This window comes from Mirounga leonina, unplaced genomic scaffold (assembly GCF_011800145.1).
Source record: "Mirounga leonina isolate KUSES-001 unplaced genomic scaffold, KU_Mleo_1.0 Mir_173, whole genome shotgun sequence".
Taxonomy (NCBI): domain Eukaryota; kingdom Metazoa; phylum Chordata; class Mammalia; order Carnivora; family Phocidae; genus Mirounga; species Mirounga leonina.
In genome coordinates, this window is record NW_023270447.1 from 76,697,342 (window position 1) to 76,711,209 (window position 13,868).

The following is a 13,868-nucleotide window of genomic DNA, read 5'->3' on the forward strand; positions in this document are numbered from 1 at the left end:
AGAATCATCCAGCCTGAGAGTTGAAGCAATTTAATTTTATCGGAATCCAGGACACAACAAGAAAAACACCCAAAACCACATGGAGACAGAAGACAAGACACAACTCCTCCCCCACCTCTCCCCTGGCCCTAGAGTGGGGACAACGTGGGGGTGGGACAGCTGGGGGAGACCTTGAGCCTCAGTCCAGCCCTGCAGGCTCCAGGCCTGCAGGGGAGCAGGGTAAGAGGGAGGCAGGGCCCAGCCCCCACGTTGGGGAGGCTAAGGGAAGGCCCCCTTCGAAGGACTCTGCCCCCCTCACCAACACCCCTGCCCAGGGGCAGGTAGCCCACAGCAGCACGGGGGCCCAGGGCCACGGACACATTCATGATTGAGAAGCAGCTGGAGGGAAGGAGGAGAGACCCACGATTATCTGGGCAGAATCACTTGGGGGTGGAGTGGTAGGTGGGGCCAAACCCTGAGGTCACAGGAGGGGGCCCAAAGCGGGGCTAGTGAGTGAGGTCCTGAGTGAGTGGGTCAGCGGCTGGGCCCCTTTCTCCCGCTGCCTACAGCCCGTCCAATACTGCTGCCAGGGGGGCCGCCTCCAGGGCCACGGGGGAAGTGGGTGGCCTGCCCCCTGCTGCAGACAGCCAGGCCTCGGCCTGCCTGCCCCAGAGGCCTATGGGAAGAGGGCAGGTCAGGGATGGTGGGGACAGGGGCTCGACCGGCTCAGATCCAAGATGGTGCCGCACGTGCTGGACCCCCACGAGCTGGGGGACTGCGCTGGGGGCCGTTGCCTCCGGTCAGACAGGAGGCAGCAGCTTCTCAAGGAACTCCTTCACAGCTGCCATCTCCTGGGGGTGAGGAGGGATTGTGAGAGGCTCCAAGTTGGAGGGAGGAGGGAGAGGGCTGGGAGTAGGACGGGGCCCCTCATCACTGACCTGAGGACAGGAGCTGTGCATGACCCCTGGGTAAGTCTTGAACTGGACCCTGGCGGGTGTGACAACGGACCGGAGCTTCTCAGCCGTCAGGGCCCCAAACCGTACTGGAACCATGGGGTCCAGCTCCCCATGGCACTGAAGGATGGCCAGGTCCTTGGCACTGCCATTGGCTGCCTGTGGGCCAGAAAAGACCTCCAGGGCAAAGCCGATGCTTCGGCACAAGCCCCAAGCCACAAGGAGACTCAAACGGCAGGAGTGGGGTCGTGGAGACACTCACCTGGGGGAAGGCCCGGTGCAGAGGCAGCCAACAGCTCAATGCCACAATGCCAGCCAGAGGGTGGGGACAGGTAAGGGCCGTGTAGAGGGACAGAGCCCCACCCTAGAGGGAGGAGAGAATGAGCGGTCATGAGGGCACAGCTCACCTACCAGCCCCCACCCCCTCTCTCCCCCCTCACCTGTGAAAAGCCTCCCAGGACGATTCGATTGGCAGGGATCCCGTTCTTCATCTCGTGCTCAATCAAGGCCTTGACTGGGGGGAGGGGACATGACTGGGTAGGGGAAAAGCTGCTGGGGGGCCCAGGGAAGGGAGCCAGGTACTGCCCAACGCTTTCGCTGGCGGCGGGGGATGGAGGGGGAGGAAGGCAGATGCTGAGGAGGGGCTGGGGCCTTACTGTTCTCCGCTGCCTTCTTGATGCCAGCCTCGTCCTCTGGGGCATCTGGACTCAGCCCCATCAGGTCAAACCTGGGGGAGGAGAGGTGTTGGCTCCTGGAAGACTCTGGCCAGGCCCCTGCAGCTCTCTCAGCTCCCATCCTTCCCCCACGCCCCGCCCCCCCGCCAACTCACCAGGAGGGCATCACCATCTTCATGTTGAGTGTCACAGGGATCCGGGGTCTAGGGAGGGGCAGCGAGAAGGGCCATCATGCGCAGAAGGGATGAGGAAGCCACAGCAGAGAGCCAGGAGGGGGCAGAGTAGCCCCTGGGGGGCCCCTCCCAGCAGGCAAGGCCTGTGTTTAAGGTGTTGCCAGGCAACCTGCCACGTGGGGCTGGAGGCTGTGGTTGGGGCACCAGCAGAGAAGCAGAGCCCGACACTCGGTGTGACGGGGTTCCAGCTTAGTGGGTGAGTACTTGGGGGAAGGGGCACAGGATCTCCTGGTTCTAGGGGATCCCTGGTCTAGGAGGGCCTAGGGCTGGGGGCTGGGGCTGCGAGCTCCACCGGAGTGAAGGCTGAAAATGGCACCTCCAACTGCCCTGGGCTCAGGCCGCAGGATGCAGCTGACAGGAGAGAACAGGCCCGAGACCACAGGACCACCCCCCAGCGGATCCCCAACCTCAGCCCCTCCCTTGCTGGGGTGACACTCACGCATGGGGACAGATGTACTTGACGTGAGGGAGCCGGATGGTGGAGAGGGCGTCAGCCCAGCTGTGCCTATAGGAAGGAAGGGAAAACCGGCACCCATGTGGGGAAGAGGAGAGGGAGGGCGCAAGCCCCCTAATCCTGCCCCCGGGCCCTTCCCCACCTTCCCAAGGAAGTACCTCCTCCCTCTCCAACTCACTCACCCTGTGTCTCCAAGTCCATGTAAAAAAATAACCTGAAAAAGGGTCAGACATGGGGACGTGGGAAGAGGGCAGTCACCACCACCCTGCTCTCATTCCTCCTCAGTCCTCCAACTTTGGGCCATCCCCCTGCGCCCCCAAGGACCTGGGGGGGGGGGGGAACCGTTGCAGCAGCCAAACAGGCTATTAACCCGTTGCCGCCTGGCTTCAGGTTGCTCCCTTCTCAACTGTGCCACCTCCATTCTCCCCCACACCCCTTCCAGCCAGTTTCCCCAGCTGGGCCAGGGGCTGGGCCGGGGGCTGCTGAGGGCAGGGGAGGACCCTTACCGCGGCCGTTTCCCGCTCAGCTCCAGACACAGTGGCAGCATCGGTGAGCAGGGGCACAGACATGGTGTTACCACACATACACTGCAGGCTCCACGGCTGGGGCCTGTGCAAATTCGGGGGAGTGGTCACGAGCAAGACCAGGCAGGGGAGAGACTCCTGACACAGGAGAAGAGCCTCAAACCGAGGGCCCTCTCAGAATGTCAGCGCCCCATAACACCCTGGTTCTGTCCTGGGCACCAAGAAAAGGCAGGCAAGAAGTCTCGGGCCAGAGCAGGGAGGAAGTTTGCCTCCATTCCAGGGCTGAAAAGCAGAGGAAGCCACCCTAGTGTCCCTGGTTCCGGCCTGAGCTTGCTGGAGACCCAGAAGGGCAGAGAGAGGGCTTAGGGGCTGTGGGGGAGGGGAGCCAGGGCATCCCCTGCTGTCGTCCCCCCGCTAACTGCCTCCTCCCTGCTCTCCAATCATCATGCCTCTAATAGAGCCCCGGGTTCCCTCCTCCCCAACTCCCAGCCCTACTGGGAAATGAAGGGGAGAAAAATGCCAGAAAGATATGCTTTTAGCCCCTACCCCCAACCCCCCCACATGCACATTTTCTCCAACCCCCACCCCCCGACATCCAGCCCCCACCCAGCCTTCACAAGCAGTTTCTGGCTCAGCCATTCCCAGAGCCCCCAGGGGCTGCCCATGTCCCCAGAAGGCACACAGACTGCGGCCCACTACCCACCCTGTAACTGGCGCCCCACGCCCCACTGAATGGTGCTCCCTGCTGCCGCTAGCGCCCACCGAATCCAACCAGGTCCCCCAGTTTGACCATGCTCTGGGACTCCCGAACACACAAAAGAATGTGAGGCTGGTTGGCTCCTCCCCATCCTTCGCATCCTCCCAAGTCCCCAGAAGCTACCTGCCCCTAAGCGCCTACCCTTCAGAGTGGTGCCCACCCCCCAGCACCCTCCCCACCGGCTTCAACCTTCCATCTCTGACCCTGAGTGCACCACTCCACGTGGGCTCCCTCGCCTCTGACCTCGGGGTCCCTCTTCCCACACGGGGATGCATCTTCCGCCCTAAGCTGGGATTCCCTTCCTTCCTGGCTGGGAGACTTCCACCTCTCACCCCAGGATCTCCCTCTCAAAGTGATGCCTCCCCCCGCCCCCCCGACAAGGGAAGGAAGCTCCTCAGAGTAACTACTTGCACCCTAACCCAGGGTCTCCCACTCTCCACACTAGGAACGTCTGTCCTGACCAAGGGTCGCCCCCTCCCTACTGTGACATTTTCTACCCTGAGCCAGGACCCTCTCTCCCGCCCACAAAGGGGCGTTCTACTTTTGACCCCGGGGAGCCCCAGCCCCACCATGGGATCTTCCACTTCCGACCCTAAGTCCCTCCAATCACAGCCGGACGCCTTCTTGCCCCACTCTACCCCCAAAGTCCCCAAGACCGGCCAGCGCCTCTTCGCCCCTGACTCCCCACCCCCATCCCTCACAACTGCGGTCCCCTCCCCACTCGCCGGGACCCCCGCGGAGGTCCGGTCTCTCCTCCCCCCGCCCCCGCCCGTACCCTCCCTCCGCCGGCTGGCCCCGGACGAGGGTACCTCTACTCCCTGGGGGTTTCGAGACCTCTCGGGCGATTCTCCTCTTTCTCCTGCACAGACACACACTCTTCCCCCTCGGCCGCCCCCGCCGGAACTTCCGTTCGAGTCCCGGGAACCCAGCCATCGCGCTGCCGGAAGTAGCCTGGCCAGCGGTACGGAACCCGGAAGTGGGCGTCGGCGATCCGCCAGATAGGAGCTGCCATGTTGGATACGGCGGGGCCACTCCCCGTAAGGAAGCCACGGAGTCACCTGCAGAATCTAGACAGCGCGTCGGTAATTCCCGCCTGCTACCACCACCCATGCGCCTCCTAAAGGGAAGCTATCCGGAGGGAGAGGCACCCCTCACACTAGCATAGTTTCGTATGGATCATGCACTGGCTGGATGGCCTCATACACTGAAGACATCCTTAGAGCCCATCCAGTCCTCCAGTCTTAGTCTAAAGATGAGGAAACGGACGCTCAGGGAGCGGAAGGAAACAGCAATCTCAGGATGACACTGTAATGCTGCCTGTCTGCACCTGCTTCCCGAGCCATGTAACGCGGTGATAAATACCACCCTGCCTACTTCACAGCTCTGCTGTTAGGCTCAAATGAGGTCGTGTGGATATGCTTTATACCCTGTAAAATTACAGTGTGGGGATTTAATGACTAAAAAGAACCCCGGGAAAACAACACAGGTCACAGCAGGACAGCTGGACAGGCAGTGTTGTCTTAGCTCTGCCCTCAACAAGCAATGCCACGTGGACAGTGAACACAATACCATCAATGAGCTCCAGTTTGTTAAGAACAAAAAGACCTTCGTTTTGTCCCCATTTTCCTCCTTGCTGCACTGATAAAGTGGAAACGCGTTCTGGGTCCACAGAAAGGCTGGAAGGGGAAGCAAACTGAATTGAGGGACTATGTGGGCATCTGCAAACAGGAAATGAGTGATGCTGCTACCTACAGTAGTTTTCTTTGAACTGAAAGAAATCAGTAAACTTGGGAACTCCAAGCACTTTTCCAGGCTGAGAGGCAGTTTGTCTTAAGTGCTCAACAGGTCACAAAGATAGAGCCTAAAATACCAGGATCTGAGCAGGAAATCTCTGGGAGTCCTGAGGACTGCAACAAGCCAAAGAACCAGACTGGATGTCAGAAAGGGATGAGTGTGCCCAGACCACATAATTGCCAGCCACCGCCCCAGGAGCCCTGCTAGGTCTGCTTATAGAAGAGTAAACAATTCCTCCTGCACCCCCAATCACCTGGGACCCTGGGGCACTTCTTCAAGTTCTTGAACAAATTCTTCAGAGTGAAGCTTCAAATTCAGAAGCCCAGTCCCAGGGCCTGCCTGTGATTAGGCTTTAATTAGTGGAACTAATGAAGGGATAGTCTGCTCTAAGATTTCTAACTTTATTTTTCCTCCTACTCCAAATTTTAAAACATAGCCTTTAATCTCCAAAATGATCCAACTGAAATAAAGAGGCTGTGGCTGAGGAGTAGGACCTTTAGTGCATCAAGAATTGCGTTTGCACTCTGGTTGATTTCAGGTTACATTTTAGAAATCTTGGGGCTTAACAAAGCTTGGTGGTGGCACGCTTTCCCTTGGACAGGCTGGAGAAAGTGTGGGCCAACACTTCAGAGGAATTCTCTCAAGAGGATGAGATTCAACACTAATTCCCATTATTCACTGTTTCTATTTCTGCAAAGGAGAGAACACTGACCATCTCAAATCCCCTCATTTTAGATACTTAAATTGTCTCCAGTTGCTGTCTTGACTTACAAAATTTAAGTCCAGTCTTGGGTCCACATGTGCTGCTCACTTACTTTCCTTGCTCTCATTTCTTCTGGTGAGCTCAGGAATCTGTTCTCCCTTGTTTTGTAAATGTCCCTCCATTTTGTAAACGCTACTTCCTCTCATGAGAAATGGAACATCAGTTTGTAACCTCACCTTCCTCTTTACAAAGTGTGGGTGGGTGTAGGAGTTTTTAGTCCAATGTACCTTTCCTGAAGAAAATGATCTAGTCTTAAGTATCATTGTGGCACTATGACCTACCTAGTACAAAACAACAACAAAAAATTTCAAAGTTCCATACTAGTTCCCAGTAAAGTGAAAGTTTCATCAGTACTACCAAGAAATCAAAAGAATATACAAACATTAAGTCCGGCAAAGATTTATTAGGAAGCTTATTAGGTACGGTGAATAAAAAGCCATGAACAGAAGAACTGAGATCTCCAATTTCTGGCATTGCGCTTACGACACTAGTTAGAAGCTAATAAACATTAAGGATGTCCCAAGGGGAATCTTACCTAAGTCCCACTCTTATCCAACCAGGATAACTCACAAACACAGAAATGATGCCCATGCTCTCCCCAGACTGCTTACCCAGGCAGTAAGAAAAAAAGACCTCCTCAAGCTATTAAGCATCATCAGGAGATTCCTGCTCTTCTAGCTATAACCATGGGACACTAGTACATGACAGACAACTCCAAGCTGGGCAACTTGACAAGAATGCTGAACGCTGACAGGAAGAAGGAGCAAGCAGGGACAAGTATTTCTAGTTGGAGACCCTCCTGATGGCTAATAGAAACACAATGCTGAGGCTTCAGAAAGTTTACTGCAGCCCAGGAAATAGTTTCCATTTAAAAAAAAAAAAGTCACACAAAAATCCTGCCACAAAGCAACAAGACACTTGGGATCCCATGGCCACATTGACTGGAAAGGCAGACATTATCCAATGACTGCCAGATGCTGCCCAGCCCAAGACTCAATTTCTAGGCCCTAGAGAACCACGATTGTCCCTCAGCACCCACACTACCCTCCCTGGTGGTGTGGTATCTTCCATAGGCCAGGTTTCTGCAGCAAGCCCCAAAGACAAAGCTTGGCAAAGGCTGTGGCACCAACTCTCTCTGGAACCCTATCTCTTTGTCTTCCCCAACAGGATGCTGTACATCTTCACCGACACAGCGCCTCTGTGGGAGCCCTGGCCAGTCTTAGGAAATGAAGTGTGTCTGTGGGGTAACCTGATGGACCCTGTGGTCTGCTGGGTTGGCTGATGCTTCATAATTGCAGATGGTCACCTCATGTCGGCGAAGCTGCAAGAAAAGTGAGAGGCTGGGTCAGCTGGCCATTTCCCAGACCACACACTGGAGTAGTCCTTATTCAGGTTCATTTCTGGAAGTCATCTCTTCCCCCTTTTGACACTTTTATCCTAGGAAGACTGCAAAGATCATTATCAATGATTCACCCCGTAACTTAAAAGATTCATTCCCCCGCTATTATGGCGCCACCACGAGAAGAGGACCTTATCTGTCTTGTTTATTATCTTATCTCTGGGTGCCTGGAACAAGAACAGTTATCAAAAATGTCAAATGAAGAAAAGAATCTCCAAGTGAAAGAAGTGAATTGTTATCAACTGTATTATTTCAACTCCCTTAAAAATACCTACAGCCTGTCAAGAGAGATGGACTGTTTATAGTAATGAAACCAAGAAAAATTATACACAGACTGGAAGTAAGTAGTATCTCACTTGCTCTTTTTTCCTTTCCTTGGAGTGCCCATATCACAGCATACAGACGTATACACACACATATGTACGTGCACGGGGGAAGGGGGGTTGGGGGGTAGTCATGCTTCCCGCCCCTTCTTACCTCAGTCCATTCTCCTCTCAGACCAATATACAAGACCTTTGTGGTATCAGCTCCGAAGTTTTTTGAAATATGGATTGAGAGATGATAGACGTTTGAAAAACGAGAAATTCTAGAGAATGAAAGGAATGGGGAGAGAAAACACAGGTTAGAGTTCAATGACTATCTCACCACCAGGACAAAAACAATTCTAGCTCCAACTTGTGTTAAAACCCAGGTAAATGTCAGAGAACACTCTGGCTCTTCTGTATCACTCTTCTCTTTTGCACAAGAATTGATTCAGTGGAAACTGCCTGAGCATCTACCAGGTCCTGCTCCAGGCAATAGGAATAGAAAAATGAGTCAACACTGCCCTGCCCTCAAGGAGCAAGAATGAGAAATGCTATATGACCAAGCAGGGATTCTAACGCAAGTTCGGTGTTGATCTCACCAACCTTACCATTAGGAAAAAGAACCAGTGAAGACATAAGGTGGTCTTGGGTAACGTGGCCTATTGTAAGCCCACTACGCAAAGAGGAATTCTGAAAACATCTTTCCTAAGACCATCCTAGGAGATCAATCAGATGTCAACTGCTTACAAGTTTAACAAGTCTATGGCTTGCACTGCATCTCTGCCGAAAATTGACCAAGCCAAGGGTCAAGTTTCCTCCACTGTTTTAACTCGTTTCTCATGCTAAGAAAGCAGGAAATGGGCCAAAATTAAATTGCAAGCTCAGTAAGTGCTAATGCATATATGTTCACTGCAAATGAACACCTGCTGTTCCTCAGAAGCCAGAGAGTGGAGACAGGCCAAGTGCTTACTTTGTAGCATACTCTAATTCTCCCGTAAGATCCCGATTCAGACTAAAGGTCTGATCTGGCTCCCTGTCTGTATCATCAAAGGACATCTGTGGAATGTTTTTGTACCTGAGAAAGGAAAGGGAAGAAAAATCAAGAAATGTGCATTATCACGTTGTGCATATTTTTCAAAACTTCTTATTGACTCAACTGCCTTCCATTTTATTAAAAGGAGATCAAATTTTAGGAATGGCATTTTAATGGCATTTATACACAAATATCTTTAAACCAACAAGGGCTGAGAACTGCAACATAAGCCAGTGGCATCTTTGAGTGGGTTAAGATCACATGAGAAGCAATACACAAAGAGGAGGCTCAAATCAGGTCACGTGCAGCAAATGCATGGAGAGAATCAGCAACTCAGCACATTCAGACCAAGCTGAGGAGGTTAAATAAACCAGCTTACTCATGGGAGAAAAAATACTTTTGGCAGAAACCTATTAAACAGAGTTAAGAGATAAAAGCAGGTAACTTAACGCTCAAGCAATTTTTGTGTTCAAAATTAGCCTGTATATTGAGTTCTCTTCAGTTTTTTTAAAAAAATAAAGAAATACAATTTGGGGGTTTCCATTTTGAAGAGAGCATAAAGCGCTGCCAACTCACAACGAGCTTTGGAAAGTCAAATAAAACTGCTAATGAAGAAAAAGGTTTTCAAAGAAATATCTAAGAAACAGCTGTCTCCTCTGTAACTCAAAGATTCTGAAGCCCTAAGCCACACCCCCACCATCTCTAGAGTGTTTTATTAACACACCCACACAAGAGGGGCCTAGACATTAGGGGCAGCAAAATGCATGTAATTTAAGAAAGCAAATGTTTGCTTCAAAGTGTTTCTAAGAATGATGCACAGAATAATAACAGTGAATATTTATGAGTAGCATTATGAGAGGCAGTGTAGCACTGTAGTTAAAAGCAGTGTCTCTGGAGCCAGACTTCTAGGTTTAAAGCATGGCTCTGTCACTTACCAGCTGTGTAATTTTGGGCAAGTGGTTTAACCTCTCTGTATCTGTTTCCTCATTTATAAAGTGGGGATAGTGATAGTACATATCCCATACAATGATGAGATTAAACTGAATCAATTCTAAGATACATATACTTTAAAATTTTACCATGGAAAATTTCAAATATATACAGAAGCAGAGAAAAATACAATGAATCTCCATTTATTTATCACTCAGCTTCAACAATCAACATTATGCCTATTTCCTAACACCCCCATTTTGTTTGTGCTTGATATTTTAAAGCAATCCCAAACATTTCATTTCACTCATACTTTAGTATGTATTTCTAAAATGTAAAGACTTCTTAAAACACCACTCTTAAAAGGATATCATTTTACAAAAACTGACAATTTTACAATTCCTTAAAATCATCTAACACATAGTCTGTGTTTAAATTTCATTAAGTACCAATTTAACTTTTCTAGATGTGTCAGTGGCATGTCACAGTTGAATAAGCAAAATTTTTTTACTTAATGGCATAGATCTAATAAAGTATAACGTATGTAAAGCGCTTAGAACCAAGGGCTATGTATTTGTACCTGCCCTACCAAATTTGGGCATTTATTATGTTCCAGACTTATTCTAAGCTCTTCACATGTTATGTATCATTCAATTCTCTCCACCATCTTATGAGGTTCATACTATTACTACTGTCATTTTACATACGAGAGCACTGAGATAAAGAGATGTCCCAAAGTCATTCACCTAACCAGCGGTACAGCCAGAATTTGAACCCAAGCAGTTTATTCCAGAGCCCACTCTTAAACACAATGCAACACAGATTTCTAGTTTTCTCAAGCCAATCCATCTCCCCAGTAAACAAGTAAACATATGGTTTCCTTAACATGATTAAATATGTGGGTTTGCTTTCAAATTCATGTTTCCAACTTTCAAAAATAGTATCAATTTCTTAAATCTCTCAAATTGACCAATTTTTCAGGAAAAATTTTTTTTTTTTAAGATTTTTTTTATTTATTTATTTAACAGAGAGATAGCGAGAGCAGGAACACAAGCAGGGGGAGTGGGAGAGGGAGAAGCAGGCTTCCTGCCGAGCAGGGAGCCCGATGTGGGACTCGATCCCAGGACCCTGGGATCATGACCTGAGCCGAAGGCAGACGCTTAACGACTGAGCCACCCAGGCACCCAGGCACCCAGGAAAAAATTTTTTTAAACATAAAGTTCTTCTGGTATTTTTTTCTCCAGCACTCAAAAAAGTTTTCCCCTTCTTTTAGGAAGGCTATGCTGGACTAAGGCAAGCTGTCAAAAATGGAGTATTAACCCTGCTAGCAACAGATCCAGTGTTGCAAGAGGTATACAGAACTCTGCCAACTAAAGGGCATTCACACTCAGTAATTCCATGTCAACAAAACACACGCAAAGATTTTAACTGTGTGAAGTAACAAAGGTAAATTTGGAAACTAACCCCAAAAGTAGAAACCATCATTTGAGATCTGCAGTTGGGTTACTAAGAAAACTGCAAAGTCATCGACAATTGGCATCTATAGGATGCTCTCTGGATGAATGGTGCCAAAGCAAGTACTTTGAAAAGACACAAGCTGTTGGCCCTAAAGATGCTTAATCTAAAAAAGTCGTTAATTCAGGAAGAGATAAGTGTATTCTGATGAGGAACAAAACCAAGATTTTTCAGGGGGGGAGGGAATATTTAACCCAGTAAAAAGAAAAAAGTGTGTCATTCTGGAATAAAGTGCTACCACAGAAAAGAGAACTAGCTTCTTGAGAGCCTCAGCCCTCGCGCCACTTACAGTCTCATCTCAGAGGGGTGTGAGTCATCATCCTCTCCCATTATAATGATGCCTTTGAGTTTGACATTGCCTGTAAATCTGCCAGAATGCAAAAGAAGTTGTCAACTTGGGTATGAACTTTTGCGTAGCTGTGTGACCCTGGACAAGACCCTTCCCCTTTCTGGGCTTCAGTTTACTCATGTGTCAGACTTGTACCAGAACGTTTCTAAGATCCTGTCTGCCTCTGGCATTCTGCAGTTCTAAGAAATTTACCTTGACTCCTCAGTTATCTTTCAACAGATACATCTTTATGCTTTCCTCCTCAAAACCACCACACTGTAATTTCCCCCATTTCTAGAAACAGATGTGTGCCCTTGACACACCAATGAATGAATCCTGAGAAGACAACTGGGTACAGCCTATCTAGCCTGAGGCAAACACCAAGGAGATACTTACGGAATATTAAACAGAAGCTCTTCATCTGCATCACTTTCAACAAACTGGAGGGGATGGGGAATGGGGAGGAGAAAGCAACAAATATTTGCTGAGAGCCTACAATTTCAGGCATCTTCCAACCCTGTTCTATGACCGGAGTGCAAGGCAAATGGTCAACCTCCCTCGGTTTTCCAGCACTTACTAACTTGATGCTAATAAGTTAATAGTCCTTAAATGGGGAGCCCGTGAATGAACTTCCAGACCCAACTAGCCTCCTCAAATTGTGTGTAAAAATCCGTGCCTATGGGGTCCACAGCTTTCAAACGGCTCTGTGACCCCATGGTGGTAAATGCTCTAGAAAGGGTAACACGCTTCATCTGCCTAGCCTGTCTTTGGTCTTCATCAGGTGATTATGATCAGGCAGCCATTGGGACTAGCAGTCAAACAGCGAAAACGCCCTCATGGCCATCCTCCGCTACCCCCTGAAGCTCTGGAAAAGAATATTGGCGTGTAAAGCCAAACCACCCCTTCCCCTCTCTGGGCCTCAGTTCCTCTATCTGCAAAATGGGGAGACTCGACCCTGTTTTCTTCCCAGGGGGAGGGCAGGTGATGGGCACGGGAAAGCCCTTGGCAAGCGGGCTGTCGTTATTTTTAACAGCAGGACTGAGGCCGACAGGGCACACAGGAGGCCTGAGGCCCCGCGCGGGTCCCCGCCTCGCCCTCCCGCCCCAGGCCCCGGAAGGCCCACCTTGGAGCGGTCGGTCCGCTCCTCCCACGGCTTGAAGACGCCGCGGCCGCTGCCCTCACGACTCTCGTTGAGGCACTGCAGCCGCTCCAGGTCGATGCGCAGGTAGAGGCCGTAGGCCAGGCCGCGCTGTTCGGGCGGCTCCTCCCGCTCGGCGGCGCAGCGACAGCCGCCCCCGCCGTGGCTGTGGCCGTGCGACATGGCGACACCGCCCCCCGCGCGTCCCCTCGGCCCTGCCGCCGCCGCCGCCGCCCGCGCCGCGCTCGCCCTGCTTCGCTCCGGCCGCCAAGCGCGCCGCCGCCGCCGCCGCGTCGTAAAAGGCGCCCCTGAGTGGCGCATGCGCCCGGGGAGAAAGGGGGCGGGGCTCGGAAAGGGTTTGACGCTTGACAAGCGCTTGCAGGTGCCAGGGAGTCAGTCCTGGAGTCGATGCTATCGCGCTCCCCGCTACTGAGGTCTGGAAACTGAAGCGCAGAGAGATTAGGCAGGCGTTCCGAGTAAATGATGGGGCTGGGATTCGAATCCTCCTCCTCATTAAGCTAAAGTCTATGCTCTTTTGCCACCAGCGTTTTTTGGGAGTTGGTCGAGGAAAGCGTGCGCAGTGATAAGGCCCTGAAGGGTTGGGAGCACTACGTTATCGCTGCTTCACATGTGCAACTGCAGGCATTTAGAGCTCACAAACTCACTTTCATAACCACTCTCTTCATAGTGGGCTTAGCGGTCGAGCGCAGGCTTCACGGACGACCGGACCTGGAGACAAGTCCTGGGTCTGCCACTAACACTGTGACACTCTGAATAAGTCATTTTCCCCACCCCGAGACTTCGTTTTCTCGTCTGTAAAGTAGGAATGATAATACGTTTCATAGGATCACAGTGAGTATTACATGAAATAATGAACTTAGAGAACTCAGCACAGTGGCTGACACATGGTAAAAGTTCAATAGCTGAGTCACGTCTTGGTTCAAATCTAAGCACCGCAGACTTCCTAGCTATGTGGCCTTGGGCAAGTGACTTACCCTCTCTGAGTCTCAGTTTACCACCTGTAAAGTGCAAGGATTGGAGTAGATGATCTTTTAAATCCCCTTGCCATGGGACATGTCAGAGCAGTTT

At 50.9% G+C, this 13,868-nt stretch overlaps 2 protein-coding genes across 4 annotated transcripts; both read right to left on the reverse strand.

Annotated features, from left to right (window-relative positions):
• Window positions 1-16: 16 nt before the first annotated feature.
• Window positions 17-6,418, reverse strand: LYPLA2 (lysophospholipase 2). 2 transcript variants are annotated; one of them, XM_035019515.1, is made up of 10 exons: window positions 4,384-6,418; window positions 2,800-2,902; window positions 2,476-2,507; window positions 2,279-2,344; window positions 1,762-1,809; window positions 1,589-1,659; window positions 1,373-1,446; window positions 1,195-1,296; window positions 918-1,091; window positions 17-830 (listed from the first exon to the last, which is right to left on the reverse strand). In XM_035019515.1, the coding sequence occupies exons 2-10, from the start codon at window positions 2,875-2,877 to the stop codon at window positions 780-782; spliced, it is 696 nt and encodes a 231-aa protein (XP_034875406.1). In that variant the 5' UTR covers window positions 2,878-2,902; window positions 4,384-6,418; the 3' UTR covers window positions 17-779. The 2 variants fall into 2 exon arrangements, with proteins under 2 accessions (XP_034875406.1, XP_034875404.1); XM_035019513.1 differs by having other exon boundaries at window positions 918-1,109.
• Window positions 6,419-6,514: 96 nt separating this feature from the next.
• Window positions 6,515-13,033, reverse strand: PITHD1 (PITH domain containing 1). Of its 2 annotated transcripts, XM_035019516.1 has the most exons (6): window positions 12,765-13,029; window positions 12,038-12,081; window positions 11,603-11,680; window positions 8,806-8,910; window positions 8,008-8,116; window positions 6,515-7,452 (listed from the first exon to the last, which is right to left on the reverse strand). In XM_035019516.1, exons 1-6 carry the CDS (start codon window positions 12,960-12,962, stop codon window positions 7,351-7,353), a joined length of 636 nt encoding a protein of 211 aa, XP_034875407.1. In that variant the 5' UTR covers window positions 12,963-13,029; the 3' UTR covers window positions 6,515-7,350. The 2 variants fall into 2 exon arrangements, with proteins under 2 accessions (XP_034875407.1, XP_034875408.1); XM_035019517.1 differs by lacking the exon at window positions 11,603-11,680 and having other exon boundaries at window positions 12,765-13,033.
• Between the last annotated feature and the right edge of the window lie 835 nt (window positions 13,034-13,868).

Bases quoted from the DNA above. Each gene is read 5' to 3' on its own strand.
- LYPLA2 (XM_035019513.1), bottom strand. From the start codon at position 2,877: ATGTGTGGTAACACCATGTCTGTGCCCCTGCTCACCGATGCTGCCACT. The intron at 2,345-2,475 runs GTGAGTGAGTTG...TCCTTCCTATAG, and splicing joins CATGGACTTGGAGACACAGG to GCACAGCTGGGCTGACGCCC. The intron at 1,447-1,588 runs GTAAGGCCCCAG...CCCTCCCCCCAG, and splicing joins CAAGAAGGCAGCGGAGAACA to TCAAGGCCTTGATTGAGCAC.
- PITHD1 (XM_035019516.1), bottom strand. From the start codon at position 12,962: ATGTCGCACGGCCACAGCCACGGCGGGGGCGGCTGTCGCTGCGCCGCC. The intron at 8,911-11,602 runs GTAAGTGGCGCG...TTCCTTTCTCAG, and splicing joins CACCCCTCTGAGATGAGACT to GTACAAAAACATTCCACAGA. The intron at 7,453-8,007 runs GTAAGAAGGGGC...CTTTTCTTGCAG, and splicing joins TGAGAGGAGAATGGACTGAG to CTTCGCCGACATGAGGTGAC.